Source organism: Euleptes europaea, chromosome 4 (genome assembly GCF_029931775.1).
Source record: "Euleptes europaea isolate rEulEur1 chromosome 4, rEulEur1.hap1, whole genome shotgun sequence".
NCBI lineage: Eukaryota > Metazoa > Chordata > Lepidosauria > Squamata > Sphaerodactylidae > Euleptes > Euleptes europaea.
In genome coordinates, this window is record NC_079315.1 from 10,995,426 (window position 1) to 11,010,683 (window position 15,258).

Below are 15,258 nucleotides of genomic sequence, written 5' to 3' on the forward strand. Positions count from 1 at the left end.
GGATTAAAATGTAGTCTCTCTTAACAAGCCCAACCTAGTTTTACTGTTTTAAGAGCATAAAATGCTCAGTCTGTAACTTCACAAACACTTGGCAGTAGAATAGAAAAATTCAGAAAATGGTGGGTTCCATTACTCCCCCAAAGATCTTCCCCCCAAAGGAAAAAAAGGTTTGACTCCAAGTGTACGGCATTCAAATTTTTCCAAAGGAAATTTTAGGGAGCACTGAAAAAAAAGACTCCTAACAAATATACTTCTCTCTCTACTTGAACGAGAGAAATGTGCTAAGATGGTATAGGATACAACCGTTTACAGCTCTTTCTCTCTTGCTTGAGTATCGGGCGTCTTTGCAGCTTTGCTTGGAGAAAACTAAGGGAGCAGTCCTAAGCGTCGTCTACTTGGAAGCAAGTCCCATTTTATTCAATTGGGGCTTACCCCCAGGAAACAGTTCTTAGGACAGCACTGCCAGGCATTTATAAATCCCATCAATACGCCGACACAATTTTATAGGCTGATAGCAAGTTATAAGCGATACTTTTTATACTGTTAAAGTAGCGAAATAGGTTTGATAAAGTATTGCATTTTTTTTTTTAAAAAAAAATCCCAAATCTCCATATTTTTCCTGAGAGAAATTTGGGAGAAATATTTTCCCCTATGGCTTCAAACTTTCTAGAAACTTTCTCTAGCTGGTATATTTATGAAGTACAAATGCCTTTGTTTTCTCCAAGCAAAGTTATAAATACACAAGATAATAAATAGAGAAAGGTGCAAAATGCTGACACCATCTTAGCTCACTTATCTTAGTTTTTGTTTGTTAAAAATAACAAACACAAACTTTTATCATAAAAAATAAAAAGCATGTTATTTGGACAGAAAGGTCTCATCTAGTCCTAACGATGCATTTGGATAGAGAGTTAAACTTTATAACACTGAACTATCCCATAATAGCACCATACACACAGCATATTAATTGTGGATAAAATCAGCCACATTTAACCATAAATATATGCTTAAAATATGTTGCATATGTCAGTACGCACAGGAGTTATTCTCTTATGCTGTAGATTTTTGTATAAAAGAACCTTTATGCTATACATTCTTAGTCAGGTACAGATTTATTGCATATAGCCAAAAGCCACAATCAAGTAGACAAAATCAAATCAGATTCAACGAGAAAACAGTTAAAATCAAAAATACATTTAAATCAAATACAAATATTGTCCGATTTAACTGCTATGCTGGCTCGAAATTTCCTAGCAGCGAGGGCCAAAAAGAGACATATTGTAAGTAACGGCAGAGTCAGGGTCCGACAAGAGAACATTCTTAGTCTTTTTTAAAAATTTATTTTTCTTAGTCTTAAAAAGCATTTCATTCATTCCAAAGGAGAAAATGTCTCACTGGAGTGCTTTTTTTGTTTCGGCGCTCCCCACAATTCCCAACTTTCCCATGGCATAATTTGGAAAGAATCTGCAGGGAGAACCTAGAAATAAGGGGGCTCCCCCCCATTTTCTCCCCCAGCCTTCACGTCCCTTAGCCGTCCATCCAGAGAATTACAAAGAGAAGGCACTAAGGCAGACAATGCTGAAAAGCTGCAGGACAAAATATAAGCTCAGATATCTGAAGAGAGGAGCCCCCATTCCCGTTCAAGGCGCGACCTGTCCAAGACGAGACTGCCCTTCTTACCAATTTGCGTGTCCTCTTGAGATGGAGATAGACCCGCTGGCCTGTTTTCTCAAAATATTTGTCCACATACTGTTTCCCAAACCCCAGGAACGTGTTCATGCAGATGTACAAGCCTCCATCGGATTCCTGAGGAACAGAAATTTTATTTATTGATCTGAAGAGAAACCAGAGTAAAAAAGACTCCGCTGGTGATCATGCCACCTGCATGGAGCAAAGCCATGTGGGATAGAAGCTATATTAAGGAGGGAAATTGGGTGAGACTGAATAGGAAAAGAACCGGCTGGATCCAACTCACTGTGATCACACCAGGCCATTTATATTTGTGCATGCCACACTCTTTCATTGCCATTAAGTGCTTTGCCTAGAATGTTTTAAAATAAACCTTGCTCATATCACTGGTATTTGATGCTTCTGAAGTATAGATCCAGTTTTTAAAGAGGTGCTCCTTTCAGCTCACAGCAATTTCTCCCATCAACGCCCAACACAGATCTGTGGCCCGCACATAGTTACTGACGCTTGACATTCCATCAGTCTATGCAGCTGCCGTTTCAGCACAATGGGTAGGAAGGGTGGAGCGTAGCCATTTACGAGACCTGTACTGTGAGATTAAATACTTTGGGAGCATTTGATAGCATATGCAGGACATCTCTTTCGATTACAGCGCTTGATTAGCGATACTTTCATGCTAGGTGACAGAGCAGAAAGAACAAACTGAATGGGAAGAGGTAATCCAAAAGAGGAAGAGAACCAAGACGGGCGTGCAATAGCCTTGCAAACAGCAGGGGAAAGGCCCAACAGGCAGTACCAAACTGTAGTCACCAGGATGGCCCTTGGATGCTGACAAGCAGGTGCTGACTGAGGGAACCATTTCCAATTCCACCCCAGCATCTGGTACTCAGAGACAGCCAGAATAGCTAAACCGGGCCTTCCAAGACTGCTTGAGAGTTACACCTCTCTAAACAAACTGACTTCAACGTACTTAAAAGGCTGCAAACTCTGCTTGGTGACATTTGGAGGTCTACATGAAGCTGCCTTATACTGAATAAGTCCCTTGGTCCATCAAAGTCAGTATTGCCTACTCAGACCAGCAGTGGCTCTCCAGGGTCTCCGGTAGAGAGGTCTTTCACATCACCTACTTGCCTAGTCCCTTTAACTGGAGATGCCGGGGACTGAACCTGGGACCTTCTGCATGCCAAGCAGATGCTCTACAACGGAGCCATGGCACCATACGGCCTACTTTCAACTGAATTGTCTAAGCCTTTTTACAGCCAGCCCTTGGTCACTGCCACATGACAGGGCCATCAACTCAATAGTTTGGAAGCAGCTTGTAATGCTAACGCCTACATCCAGTGGGTGGTGCCAGGAAAGGTGCCGGAGAGCGCCAACATGATGGGGATCGGTGCCTTAAATGCTAACAAGATTGTTGTACTTTTCTCGATTACATTTAAGATGACATAATTACATTTCCTCCTGTATTATCTGCACTTTAGGGCCCTTACTGGAAAAAAACAATTTCCTCTATAGCCTAATAAGCAAATACGCACACAATTATTCACTCACTGTATCAGACAAGGTGATCACTAGTCTATGAAAAAGCATAGGCGGGAATTAGGGATGCGAGACATTAAACAACAAGGATTCATTCACATATTTCTGTGTTCATTTAAATGTACTCCTAGGCTTGGAAAACTGCCCGGGGGTTACCTGCACATTCCAGGCTCACTTGAGCCTGCGGGACACGTTTCTCCACGCTGGCCTTTACTGTTAACTGCCTGTTCAGAAGGCTGACACTAGAAAGCATTAACAGGTACACTTTCTTTAACAACAATCAATAGCAGACCTTGAGTAAGAATATATATGCAGGCTACATAGATTGTAAGCCCGTTAACATTTATACGATGAAATCATTGATTCACGGCCTTCCCAGCCGGCTAAACAGAGCAAAATAAATATATTTTTTGCCCCTGTTAATTCCCCAGGGCCCCTAGACAAGGCCTCTGATACTGCATGTTCAGTGTTTGATGAAGACTATGATCCTTTAGGTATTTTAGAGCCAGGGGAGGTCAGCTATGACACTGGAAAGGCAGCAGAAACAGCCCATTTGTACTCAAGAATGTTGGGGTGTATATTTGAACAGCTCAACCTGGTGCTAAGCTTCATTGTCTCATTTCAACCCTTACACCAAATTTGGCTTCAAAACCTACCTCTCAGGGTCTGCAAAACCTGAGCCATAAAGATACTAGTACTAATCCTAATACTAAGGAAAGTACACAGCAGCTTGTTCTTCAGACTAACCAGGTCTGCTTGTCTCTTTTTCCTTATTTTGGTTCTATCTCAATGTGGCACTCTAAAACTAGAGCAGAGAAGTTCCTGAGGTCAGTGTTAGGATTTACGCACAAAGCCTTTGATCTGAGGAAAATCAAGCTTCTTCAAAACACCCCTAGTGCAAGCAGGTTTCTGTTAACTTGTGATCAGTTTAGAATGGTCACGTTGTTGAATAAACAGCGTCCCTAGTGGGAATAAAACCCCGTTAGTGTTACAAGTGCTACAAGACTCCTGTTTGTATCTGAAGAAGTGAGCTGTGACTCACAAAAGCTCATACCCTACCAGAAATTTTGTGAAGTCTTTAAGGTGCTACCGGACTCTTGCTCTTTTCTACTGCTACAAGATTCCGGTTTATCTGGCTAAGAAACCAACCAACCAGGTACCAGAAGAGTGGGTTTATCTTTTGGTATGGAAAAGGCATCACTAGAGGGGCTCAGGACAGAGCATCTGCTTGGCATGCAGAAGGTCGCAGGTTCAAACCCCTGCATCTCCAGTTAAAGGGACTAGGCAAGTACTGTAGGTGATGTTAAAGACCTCCGCCTGAGACCCTGGAGAGCCGCTTCCGGTCTGAGTAGACAATACTGACTTTGATGGACTAAGGGACTGATTCAGTAGAAGGCAGCTTCATGTGCACGCAGGCATGTGCATCTCTCTGTGAGGCAACTGCTGCTGCCTGCACTAGAATCCTGGGCCACCCTAGACCCAACGTTCAAAATAAACAGAAGAAGAGTTGGTTTTTATATGCCGCTTTCTCTTCCACTCAAGGGAGACTCAAACCTGCTTACAGTCACCTTCCCCTCCCCTCAACAAACACCCTGTGAGGTAGGTGGGGCTGAGAGAGCTCTAAGAGAGCTGTGACTAGCCCAAGGTCACCCAGCTGGCTTCATGTGTAGGAGTGGGAAAACAAATCCAGTTCACCAGATTAGCCTCCGCCGCTCATGTGGAGGAGTGGGGAATCAAACCCGGTTTTCCAGAGTCCACCACTCAAAACCACCACTCTTAACTACTACACCATGCTGGCTCATGGGGGTGGGAGGCCCATGCACGCAGTCCTGTATTGGTAGTGGAAAGCACTGTCTCGTTGCGGTTGACTTATGGTGACCCCTGTAGAGTTTTCGAAGTGGGGAATCAAACCCGGCTCTCCAGATCAGAGTCCACCGCTCTTAACCACTACACCACGCTGGCACCACGGTGCATAAAACCATCACACCCTCAAAAGGGGAAGGAGGGAGTTGCTGATGGGGAGGCAAGCAGCGAGTGATGCAGCACCATGTGCGTTTTGGCAGTCAAAGGCCTGGCACCAGCCTTGCCCCCAAAGGATTTCGGGATTGGTAGTTCCTAAGGGCAGGGGTGGCATCTGAAATAGAGGGAAGCGGGACTTCGTTTCCAAGCAGGCCCCGCGAGGGGAGCCTAGCTACTTCCAGAGGCTCCTCCCGGAGTCTTGGTGAGGCGCGGCCCCTCAGAGACTCCCACAGGGGCAGCCCCAGCACGGAGAACTACAACGCCCGGCATCCTCCTTGGAGGGAGCCGCCGTTTCCACGGGCAGAGAGAGGAGGAGGAGGAGAAGCAGAGGAAACGGCGGCGGGTTCCCCCACAGCCGATCCCAGGCCTTTCGCATAGCGGTGCTGGAAACCCATCGAACTACATCCCCCAACAAGCAACGCATTTTTTTAAACGAAAACGACGGGAGCCCCTGAGCCTGCTGGGAATCGTAGTTCTCGTTGGCATTCCCGCGCGCGAGTTTGGATAACCCGCACGCCCCGGGAAAGAATACAAGTCCCATGATGCCTCGCGCCAACCGAGCTCTTCCCCTCCCCCCGGGCCGGGTGGGCTGAGGTGCGGAGTCGGCGTTAACTACCGGGCCTCCCCCCTCAGGTGCCCAGCTCTCCACCGGGGGCGCTTACCGGGGTATCGAAGGAAAAAGCACACTCATCCTTGTGGACACGGTCGCCGGCCTTAGGTACCCGGATGGAAGGCAATACAGAAAGCAGCGCTTCGCTCAGCTCCGCCATGACAGCTGCTCTTTCTGGCGCCGCCCACGTCCCCACCCCTACCAATCAGAGGCCGCCCCTTTTCCAGCCAATAAATGAAGCGTAAAAGAACAGCGTTGCCGTCTAGGCCTTAAACCCCTGAGAGAGAGGGACTTTGCTTGGTCCCGCCCCTTCTGCCTCCTGCCACCTATCAGCATTTTAACCCCTCAAAAGAACAGCTGCCTCATCCTATCAAATATCAAAACTCTGGCCAATAGGAACGGTTAAATACCCGGACTGTTATTGGTGTGAGAAACGGACGATGGGTCTAAACTAGCCAATAAAGTAGAGCAAGTAGGGGGGGCGTGATCCAACTGACTGACAAAACGGCAAACCAATAGATAACCCTAGTAGAGGGCTCGGTTCTTCTCATTAGAAGAATGGGCGGGCCTCCTTTCGGATTGACGGGAAATCAATCCAATCGGGGACTTCTTCCAGAGGGGCGCTTTTTATTTCCCGCCCATTGAAGGGGGTAGGGAAGGGGGTAGCGATGGTCCCGAAACTAACCAGGAAGGCGGGGCGTGATGAGAGTGAGTGGCAGCCGTTGGGCCCAATCAGAGTTGGCAAATGGGGCCTGGCCAGAGAGGGCGGGAGATTTGAATCGCAGCTGGCAGCTCTCCTTCGAGCTCCGTTTGCACAGAGGCGGATTCCTCCCCCCATTCATTCTCGTAGCTGGTCGAGGTAGGTGGGGGTGGGGGTAGCGGCCTAAAATCACTCGGTGAGTCTCCACGCCAGAGTGGGGATTCGAACCTGGGACTTCCGAACTTCGATGCTCTGAGCGCTGCTCCACGCTGCGGTGGCATTGAAATGGTGGAATAGGATGCAGAACTGCAGGGGAAGGGGTGGTTCTCCCCCCTCCCAAAGTGTTCTTGCATGCTAATACTCCCCCCCCTCCCTGCAAGCAGAAAACTAGCACAGCCGTGCAAAGGGCTAGGCTAGAACCTTAATTTCTCCTGTGCTATTTGCAAGGTGTTCTTCTTATTCGTTTGTTACATTTATGGCCCGCCCTCGTTCCCAGCCAGGCTCAGAGCGGGCCAGCAACATTTAAAGCCGTTGATACGGCAAAAGGGGGTTCGTGGGGGGGAGAGAGAGACCTGCAGATCGTTATTCAAGAAAACAGTTTATTTGCAGCTGCTGACTCAGAGGCCCTAATGGGCAGAAATCTCTGAGCCCCGATCATACTGAGGAAGGGATATTTATCCAAATTCAAGATATGACAACCCATCATTCAGGGTAGGCTGATAGCACTCCAGACATAGAGGCGGCGCAGTACAATTCAGTTCTATCCAGTTTCTCCTATCAATGTTTATAGTTCACTCTGACTCTCCCATGACTCTTAACCCACTTCCTTAGCACACAGACATACAGGGATATTCTGCCCAGCAACAAGCTATTCCCTGGCTGTCCTAATACATTTTACAGAAAGGAAAAGAGATTATTACAAATTGCTAAATCAGTGGATCTTCCATAGTCAGGGGAAGTCTATCTGCTGTCACACCGTGAAAACATCAGCTACAACCCCAATGTCCTAGTACAATTATAAAAATAAAATGTCAAGATGGCATCTTCATAGGGTTGCCAGGGCCCTCTTTGGCACCGGTGGGAGGTTTTTGGGGCGGAGCCTGAGGTAGGCTGGGTTTGGAGAGGGGAAGGACTTCAATGCCATAAAGTCCAAGCTGGGAGTAACCCTTGTACAGTTGGTTGGGAGTAATCTGTTTTTGAATCCCAGTGCCCTTTTTAAGGGAGGGGCTGTGGCTCAGTGGTAGAGCATCTGCTTAGCAGGCAGAAGGTCCCAGGTTCAATCCCTGGCATCTCCAGTTCAAGGGACTAGGCAAGTAGATGATGTGAAAGACCTCTGCCTGAGACCCTGGAGAGCCGCTGCTGGTCCGAGTAGACCAGGGGTGGGGAACGTCAGGCCCAGGGGCCGTTTAAGGCCCGCGAAATCATTAGGTCTGGCCCTTCGTGGGTCCTGGCAGATCTCTAGCTCAGAAGGATCTAAGACTGGCGATCTGCCCCCTCCTGCGGACAGGAATAGCCTCTATTCAAGGGGGATGTGAGTTTGTCTTGCCGAGAAAAGGAACCTATTTTCCCCCTTGCAGAAGAGTCATTAGCGATGGAGCTGGTAGGACTGCCCAAGAAACTGTGTTAACCCTTTCCCACCCGGGCAGTGGAGAAACATATTCCCTCTGTACTACAAGAGGGCTGGGGGCAGAAGTGGTGACATGGAGGGGTTAAAGGGGCCAGAATGCCCGGCGGGGCGGGGGAGTTAAGTTGATAATTTTGTATGGCCCACAAATGATGTTATAAATATCCAAATGGCCCTTAGCGGAAAAAAGGTTCCCCACCCCTGGAGTAGACAATACTGACTTGGATGGACCGAGGGTCGGGTTCAGTATAAGGCAGCGTCATATACTCTTTAATTATACTCTTCCTTTAGGGAAGAGGCTGTGGCTCAATGGTAGAGCCTCTGCTTGGCACACAGAACGTCCCAGTTTCAATCCCTGGCATCTCCAGTTCAAGGGACCAGGCAAGTAGGTGATGTGAAAGACCTCTGCCTGAGACCCTGGAGACCCGCTGCTGGTCCAAGTAGACAATACTGACTTGGATGGACCGAGGGTTGGGTTCAGTAGAAGGCAGCTCCATAGAGAAGGTTCATGGCTCAGTGGCAGAGCATCTGCTTGGCATGCAGAAGGTCCCAGCTTCAATCCCCGGCATCTCCAGTTCAAGGGATCAGGCAAGTAGGTGATGTGAAAGACCTCTGCCTGAGACCCTGGAGAGCCCCTGCTGGTCCGAGTAGATAATACTGACTTTGATGGACCAAGGGTCTGTTCAGTAGAAGGCAGCTTCATGTGTGTTTGTGTGTTTTTCTTGAGCTGTAAGACTACAAACTGATTCTTTTTTCCTCAGAACCCCTCATCTGTGGCGGCCTCTGGCTTTGCGCAGGCTCCGTGTTCCCCACTCACTGGCATGGGGGCTTCCGAGAGCACCCCAGCGACTCCCACCTCCAAGCCGCTGCTGAACAAGCACCTGGCGCATGTCAGTGATCCACGCTCCCCTACGGCTGGGATCCTGAGAACCCCCATAGAGGTATTATCCCAGTCCTTTGAGCCAAAGGGCTCACTTGTGCTATACAGTGGTGTGGCTTAGTGCTGGGCTTCCCCCCATATCTAGTACACTAGTCTTGGTCCCTCGGGTGCCTTGTTATCCAGCGTGGTGTAGTGGTTAAGAGCGGTGGTTTGGAGCAGTGGACTCTGATCTGGAGAACCGGGTTTGTTTCCCCGCTCCTCTACATGAAGCCAGCTGGGTGACCTTGGGCTAGTCACAGCTCTCTCAGCCCTTCCTCTCATAGAGTGTCTGTTGTGGGGAAGGAAAGGTGATTGTAAGCTGGTTTGATTCTTCCTTAAATGGTAGAGAAAATTGGTATATAAAAAATAACTGTTATTTCTTTTTAGGTGGAGAACTCCCCGCAGGGGAGTCCCCAGGCGGATTCCAAGGAGGAGGGAACAGTAGACAATGACCAGAATCTGAACTTGGACCCTCGGTCCCCGACGCCTGGCATCTCGCGCACACCCTTGAAAGCTGTGGTGGCCGGTTAGTGGGAAAAGGAAATACCACTTCACACAATGAGTGATTAAAATGTGGAATTCGCTGCCAGAGTTTTGTATTGGCCACAGGCATAGACAGCATTAAAAGGGGATTAAACAGAGTCATGGAGGGAGAGGTCTATCGGCGGCTACTATAGCCATGATGACTAAAGGGAACCTCCACGTTCAGAGGCCTCTGAATCCCAGTGCCAGGAGGCGACATCGGGGGAAGGCCTCGGCCTCTATGACATGTTGTTGGCCATCTATGGGAAATGGGTGGCCACTGTGTGAGACAGGATGCTGGAATGGATAGACCACTGGCCTGATCCAGCAGGGCTCTTATGTGACTTTTCCCTGGTCAGTTCCTGGTTCTTAGGACCCCTTTCATGCAGCGTGTCTCACACTGGCAACTGCTTAAATGTGAATGAAATTCTGAATGGCTTTTTTTCCAATTTCCCATTTTCGGTGGCTGTTCTTTTTGGTCACTTATTTTTTTTCTTTTAATTTTTTTATTATTATTAAATAATATAACACATACAATCCCATACATGCAAAAAATCATTGCTTCCAAAGGGGACATATTTTTAAAGCCATACATAATATTTCTGTTATCAGATTAGTAATCTACTGACCTTAATTATTATTGCTATTATATCAGTGTTTAAGCAATTGAATGTCATATGAATTGCAGCTTGCCAACATCTGATTTTATACTAACCCCCTTAATATTACCTTGGGCCAGTCACAGCTCTGTTAGAGCTCTCTCAGCCCCACCTACATCACAGGGTCTGTTGTGGGGAGGGGAAGGGAAAGTGATTGTAAGCCGGTTTGAGTCTCCCTTAAGTGGTAGAGAAAGTCGGCATATAAAAACCAACTCTTCCTCTTCTTCAACACTGCAGGGAGTCCCTGACACAGTCTGTGTTTCTGCATAGCAACAGAACAGGACTCTGCCCTGCGTAGATTTCCTTTGTTCCCTGGTGTAAGATCTCACGCCGACCCTCACCTCTGCTCTTGGCTCTCTTCCAGACACCATCAACAACCTGGTGAAGCAGCTCAATGAGGCCTTTGCCGCAACAGATGCCGAGGAGGGGCCGCTCCCCGAGGACCCCTCACATCGAAGCCAGAATCAGGAGGGGGCCTCTGTCATTGAGGAGGCTTCCTCTGGGGGAGTGTCCCGGAGGGAAGAGGGGCGGAAAGAGCAACCGTCCGAGAACGCTTCCGTTGCGGCTGCCCCGAGAGCGGCGGCAAACCCCAACGATGCCCGTTGGCCTGCAGGTGAGGCCTGGGCTGTCCCATGAACACACGAAGCTTTGGTCCACCTTCCAAAGCAGCCATTTTCTCCAGATGGTGTAGAGGTTAAGAGCAGTGGTTTGGAGCGGTGGACTTTGATCTGGAGAACTGGGTTTGATTCCCTACTACACGTGAGTGGCAGAGGCTAATCTGGAGCTGGGTGGCCTTGGGCTAGTCACAGCTCTATTACAGCTCTCTCAGCCCCACCTACCTCACAGGGTATCTGTTTTGGGGAAGGGAAGGTGATTGTAAGCTGGTTTGATTCTTCCTTAAGTGGTAGAGAAAGTTGACCTATAAAAACCAACTCTTCTTCAATGCCATAGAGACTTCCTTCCAAAGCGGCCATTTTCCAAAGCGGGAGATCTCCAGCCACCACCTGGAGAGGGGCAACCCTAGCCACAAGCGATGGCCGCTCCTCTGCCTTTGCAAACCCAGAAACAAGGCGACTGGTCCTCCCTTATCAGCTCCTTGTCCCTGGGTGGGGAAATAAGCGCAGTGGATGATTTGCTTTGTGCCTGTGGGTAAAGGACCTCATTTCTAGGGCAAAGGGGCAGGGTGACCCATTGGGGGAGACCCAAGGCTCAGTAGTAGAAAATCTGCTTGGCATGCAGAAGGTCCCCGGTTCAATCCCCAGCATCTGCAGTTAAAAAGGAACAGGGAGTAGGTGATGTGAAAGACCCCTGCCTGAGACCCTGGAGAACGGCTTCTACTCTGACCTTGACAAACCAAAGGTCTGATTCAGTATAAGGCAGCTTGATATGTTCAGGTGTGTACTTTTTTTTTTGCGGGGGTGAGGTGCTCTGGCTCAGTGGTAGAGCATCTGCTTGGCATGCAGAAGGTCCCAGGTTCAATCCCCGGCATCTCCAGTTAAAGGGACCAGGCAAATGGGTGATGTGAAAGACCTCTGCCTGAGACCCTGGAGAGCTGCTGCCGGTCTTAGTTGACAATACTGACCTTGATAGACCAAGAGTCTGATTCAGTCTAAGGCATAGAATCATAGAGTTGGAAGGGACCACCAGGGTCTAGTCCAACCCCCTGCACAATGCGGGAATTTCACAACTGCCTCCTCCACACACGCCCAGAAGATGTCCACGCCCAGAAGATGTCCAAGATGCCCTCCCTCTCATCATCTGCTTAAGGTCATAGAATCAGCATTGCTGACAGATGGCCATCTAGCCTCTGCTTAAAAACCTCCAGGGCAGGAGTGCTCACCACCTCCCGAGGAAGCCTGTTCCATTGAGGAACTGCTCTGATGATTAGAAAATTCTTCCTTATGTCTAGATGGAAACTCATCTGATTTAATTTCAACCCATTGGTTCTGGTCCGACCTTCTGGGGCAACAGAAAACAACTCGGCACCCTCCTCTATAGGACAGCCCTTCAAGTACTTGAAGATGGTTCTCATGTCCCCTCTGTCTTCTCCTCTCCAGGCTCAACATACCCAGCTTCGTGTGTTCATGTGCGATGCGTAGATTGATGCTCTTGGCCTGCCGCTTGGAGAACCGGGGAGGAGTGATGTGTGGCTAACCAGGGCTAATCTAGGTTCTGCCTCTTTCTTTCCCAGGGAGCAAGCCAGTAAGGCGCAGGGGCAGCGGCAAGACTCTGGCTGTCTCAACAGGCTCCGGGCGGTCTCCTCTCAGTGTTCTTCAGGACGACAATTCCCCTGGTTCCCTTGTTTCTCAGGTGATGCATTTGAGCAGGGGGGGCGTGCCATGGAAAGGGGCCGTTAGTTTAAGGGGAAAAGAGGGTCCCGTTCTGCTCCAGTGGTTATCCATGGGGCAAAGGGCTGTGCCCTCCTGGCACACTGGTTTTCCCTGCTGTGGTTGTTGGACTCTTCTTGAGGCCTTTAGCGGCAGGATGCAGAAAAGAGCAACCAAAATGATCAGGGGACTGGAGCAACTGCCCTGTGAGGAGTGGTTGAAATGCTTAGGTGAAAATACTTAGCTTGGAAAGAAGTTAGTTAAAGGGAGACATGATAGAGGTCTATAAAATTATGCATGGTTTGGAGAGAGCGGACAGGGAGAAGCTTTTCTCCCTCATAATACTATAACGCGGGGTCATCTGCTGAAGCTGGAGGGTGAGAGATTCAAAACATGAAGTATTTCTTCACACAATGCATAGATAAATTGTGGAACTCCCTGCCCCAGGTTGTGGTGATGGCTGCCAACTTGGAAGGCTTTAAGAAGGGAGCGGACATGTTCATGGAGGAGAGGGCTGTCCATGGCTACTAGTCAAAATGGCTCCTAGTCATGCTGCACACCTATTCCCTCCAGGATCAGAGGAGCATGCCTACTATATTAGGTGCTGTGGAACACAGGCAGGATGGTGCTGCTGCAGTCGTTTGTGGCTTCCTAGATGCCCCTGGTTGGCCACTGTGTGAACAGACTGCTGGGCTTGATGGGCCTCGGTCTGATCCAACATGGCCTTTCTTATGTTCTTAAGGCTCTCTTCTTTTCTCTCCCACGCAGCACCTTGGCACGGATAGAATGCCACCCTGTGGCTTGATTCCCCCCCCCCACACACACACAAACTAGGCTCTGATTCTTGCGCACACCTTCCTCTCCTCATTGTTGCCAAGGTGACTTGTGGTTCTCCACCAAAGCAGAATTACAAACCACACTAGATTGTGTACTCGCAATTCGCGGTTGGAGGGGGGACCGCTGCTATCCATTGTCTGCTGGTTCGGATCCAACAAACTCCAGTTTGTTACTGGCCAGGGAAGTTAGGAGGGGGAAGGGGTGGTGCAGTGATTAAGTGCGGTGGTTTGGGGCAGTAGAGTCTGATCTGGAGAACCAGGTTTGATTCCCCACTCCTCCACATGAAGCCAGCTGGGTGACCTTGGGCTAGTCACAGCTCTCTCAGCCCCACCTATCTCCCAGGGTGACTGTTGTGGGGAGGGGAAGGTGATTGACTCTCCCTTAAATGGTAGAGAAAGTCGGCATATAAAAACCAACTCTTCTTCTGCTTATGGAGCACCAAGCCATGGTTTGGGGTTATCTGGACCATGCCAATGTGGACTGCGCCCCTGTAGCTGAGGGTTTTTAGGGTGAACGTCAAATGCATTCCTCCTGATGCCGGACCACTCTCATTTCAGAGTAAGAGGCACCCATCAGTGGCAGACAGCCATGGAGAGCGCAAGGAAGGATCGTTGCCCTCTGGCCGAGCCCTCAAAGCAGGCAGCTGCGGTCGGGGGTATGCCTTGAACAAGGAGAATCAGCAGTGTCGCCTGGTGGAAAACTAGTCTCCTTCCAGCTGCCCCTGGGACTCCTGGCTGCTGACAGAAGCCCTTAAAGAGCGGAGGGGGCTGGAGGCAATGGGGCGTTCTGGTCTTCCCCTCCCTGGCGTCCTGTTTCCGTTTGCCTCATTCTGTCCTGGCAACAGAAGGAGCGGCCTTTGTATACATTTCCCGCCTATTTCCTTATTTCTTTTATGTGCCTCTCTTCTGAAATATCCTCGTTGCCCCCCCCACTCCTGTGTTTTCTGTCTTGTGGTAAATAAATTTCACTTTGGAATGAAGAAAGAGCTGTCTGTGGTATTTAATGTGTGTGTAAAGTGCCTTCAAGTCGCAGCCGACCTATGGCGACCCCTTTTTTGGGGGGGGGGGGTTCATGGCAGAAAAGTGGGGTATAAATGAAATAAATAATGTTCCCTGTCTGTTGAAAGGGCTTTCGGAGATCCAGTTTTGTGGCTGTGGGGAGCTATTTTCAGTCAGAGGCGGCTCTGGGTGGACCGATGGTCAAACTCAAGGTGTTCCCAGGGGTTTAGTCCCACAGGGTAGGATGCCCAGTCCTCAAGTCCACAAGGAGCTTCTTCACCCAAGAAAAAGGGAGATGTCCTTTATTGAACAATAAAACTATAAAACTTATATAAGACCCATCTCTAAAAACACCTCCCTTCGTCTCTTCTCTGCCGCCTCCAAAAAACAAGCAACAAAATAAGTAAGCTGAGGGTCAGAGTCTGATTTACTACTAACCTACGTGCTGAATGTTTTCTGATTCTATGACCTTAGGCAGATGAGAGGGAGGGCATCTTGGCCATCTGGGCATGGAGTAGGGGTCACGGGGTGTGGGGGGGAGGTAGTTGTGAATTTCCTGCGTTGTGCAGGGGGTTGGGCTAGATGACCCTGGTGGTCTCTTCCAACTCTATGATTCTATGAAACAGGGATGATACAAATACTTGGAGATCCGTTGATGGCCATTTGCCATGATGGCTAAATGGCACTTCCATGTACAGAGACAGTATGCCTGAGTTGCAAGAAAGACAGCAACATGGAGAAGCTTTGGCCATGTGAGGCTTCTGACTGGCCCAGGTCAAAAAACAAGATGCTGTAGTGTTTAAGAGCATGGTGTA

The 15,258-nt window shown here is 49.0% G+C and overlaps 2 protein-coding genes and 1 non-coding gene across 4 annotated transcripts in view; 2 read left to right on the plus strand and 1 right to left on the minus strand.

Annotated features, from left to right (window-relative positions):
• Window positions 1–6,077, minus strand: part of USP5 (ubiquitin specific peptidase 5) — a 30,194-nt gene extending 24,117 nt beyond the window's left edge. For both annotated transcript variants that reach the window (XM_056848339.1, XM_056848338.1), the window contains exons 1-2: window positions 5,910–6,077; window positions 1,681–1,806 (exon numbers count right to left, since the gene is read on the minus strand). In XM_056848339.1, the coding sequence (XP_056704317.1) occupies window positions 1,681–1,806; window positions 5,910–6,017 (234 nt within the window). In that variant the 5' untranslated portion in view covers window positions 6,018–6,077. The remainder of the gene's footprint in view (window positions 1–1,680; window positions 1,807–5,909) is intronic.
• Window positions 6,078–7,780: 1,703 nt separating this feature from the next.
• Window positions 7,781–7,852, plus strand: TRNAA-AGC (transfer RNA alanine (anticodon AGC)). Its single transcript has one exon. It is a non-coding gene; the product is annotated as a tRNA-Ala (tRNA).
• A 1,150-nt stretch (window positions 7,853–9,002) lies between these two features.
• CDCA3 (cell division cycle associated 3) lies at window positions 9,003–14,222 on the plus strand. The gene is made up of 5 exons (XM_056848344.1): window positions 9,003–9,122; window positions 9,488–9,626; window positions 10,646–10,894; window positions 12,473–12,591; window positions 14,003–14,222. The coding sequence occupies exons 1-5, from the start codon at window positions 9,003–9,005 to the stop codon at window positions 14,147–14,149; spliced, it is 774 nt and encodes a 257-aa protein (XP_056704322.1). The 3' UTR covers window positions 14,150–14,222.
• Window positions 14,223–15,258: the final 1,036 nt, after the last annotated feature.

Coding starts and splice junctions, on each gene's coding strand:
- CDCA3 (XM_056848344.1), top strand. CDS start 9,003: ATGGGGGCTTCCGAGAGCACCCCAGCGACTCCCACCTCCAAGCCGCTG. Junction 10,895..12,472: donor CGATGCCCGTTGGCCTGCAG/GTGAGGCCTGGG, acceptor TTTCTTTCCCAG/GGAGCAAGCCAGTAAGGCGC. Junction 12,592..14,002: donor CTGGTTCCCTTGTTTCTCAG/GTGATGCATTTG, acceptor CTCTCATTTCAG/AGTAAGAGGCACCCATCAGT.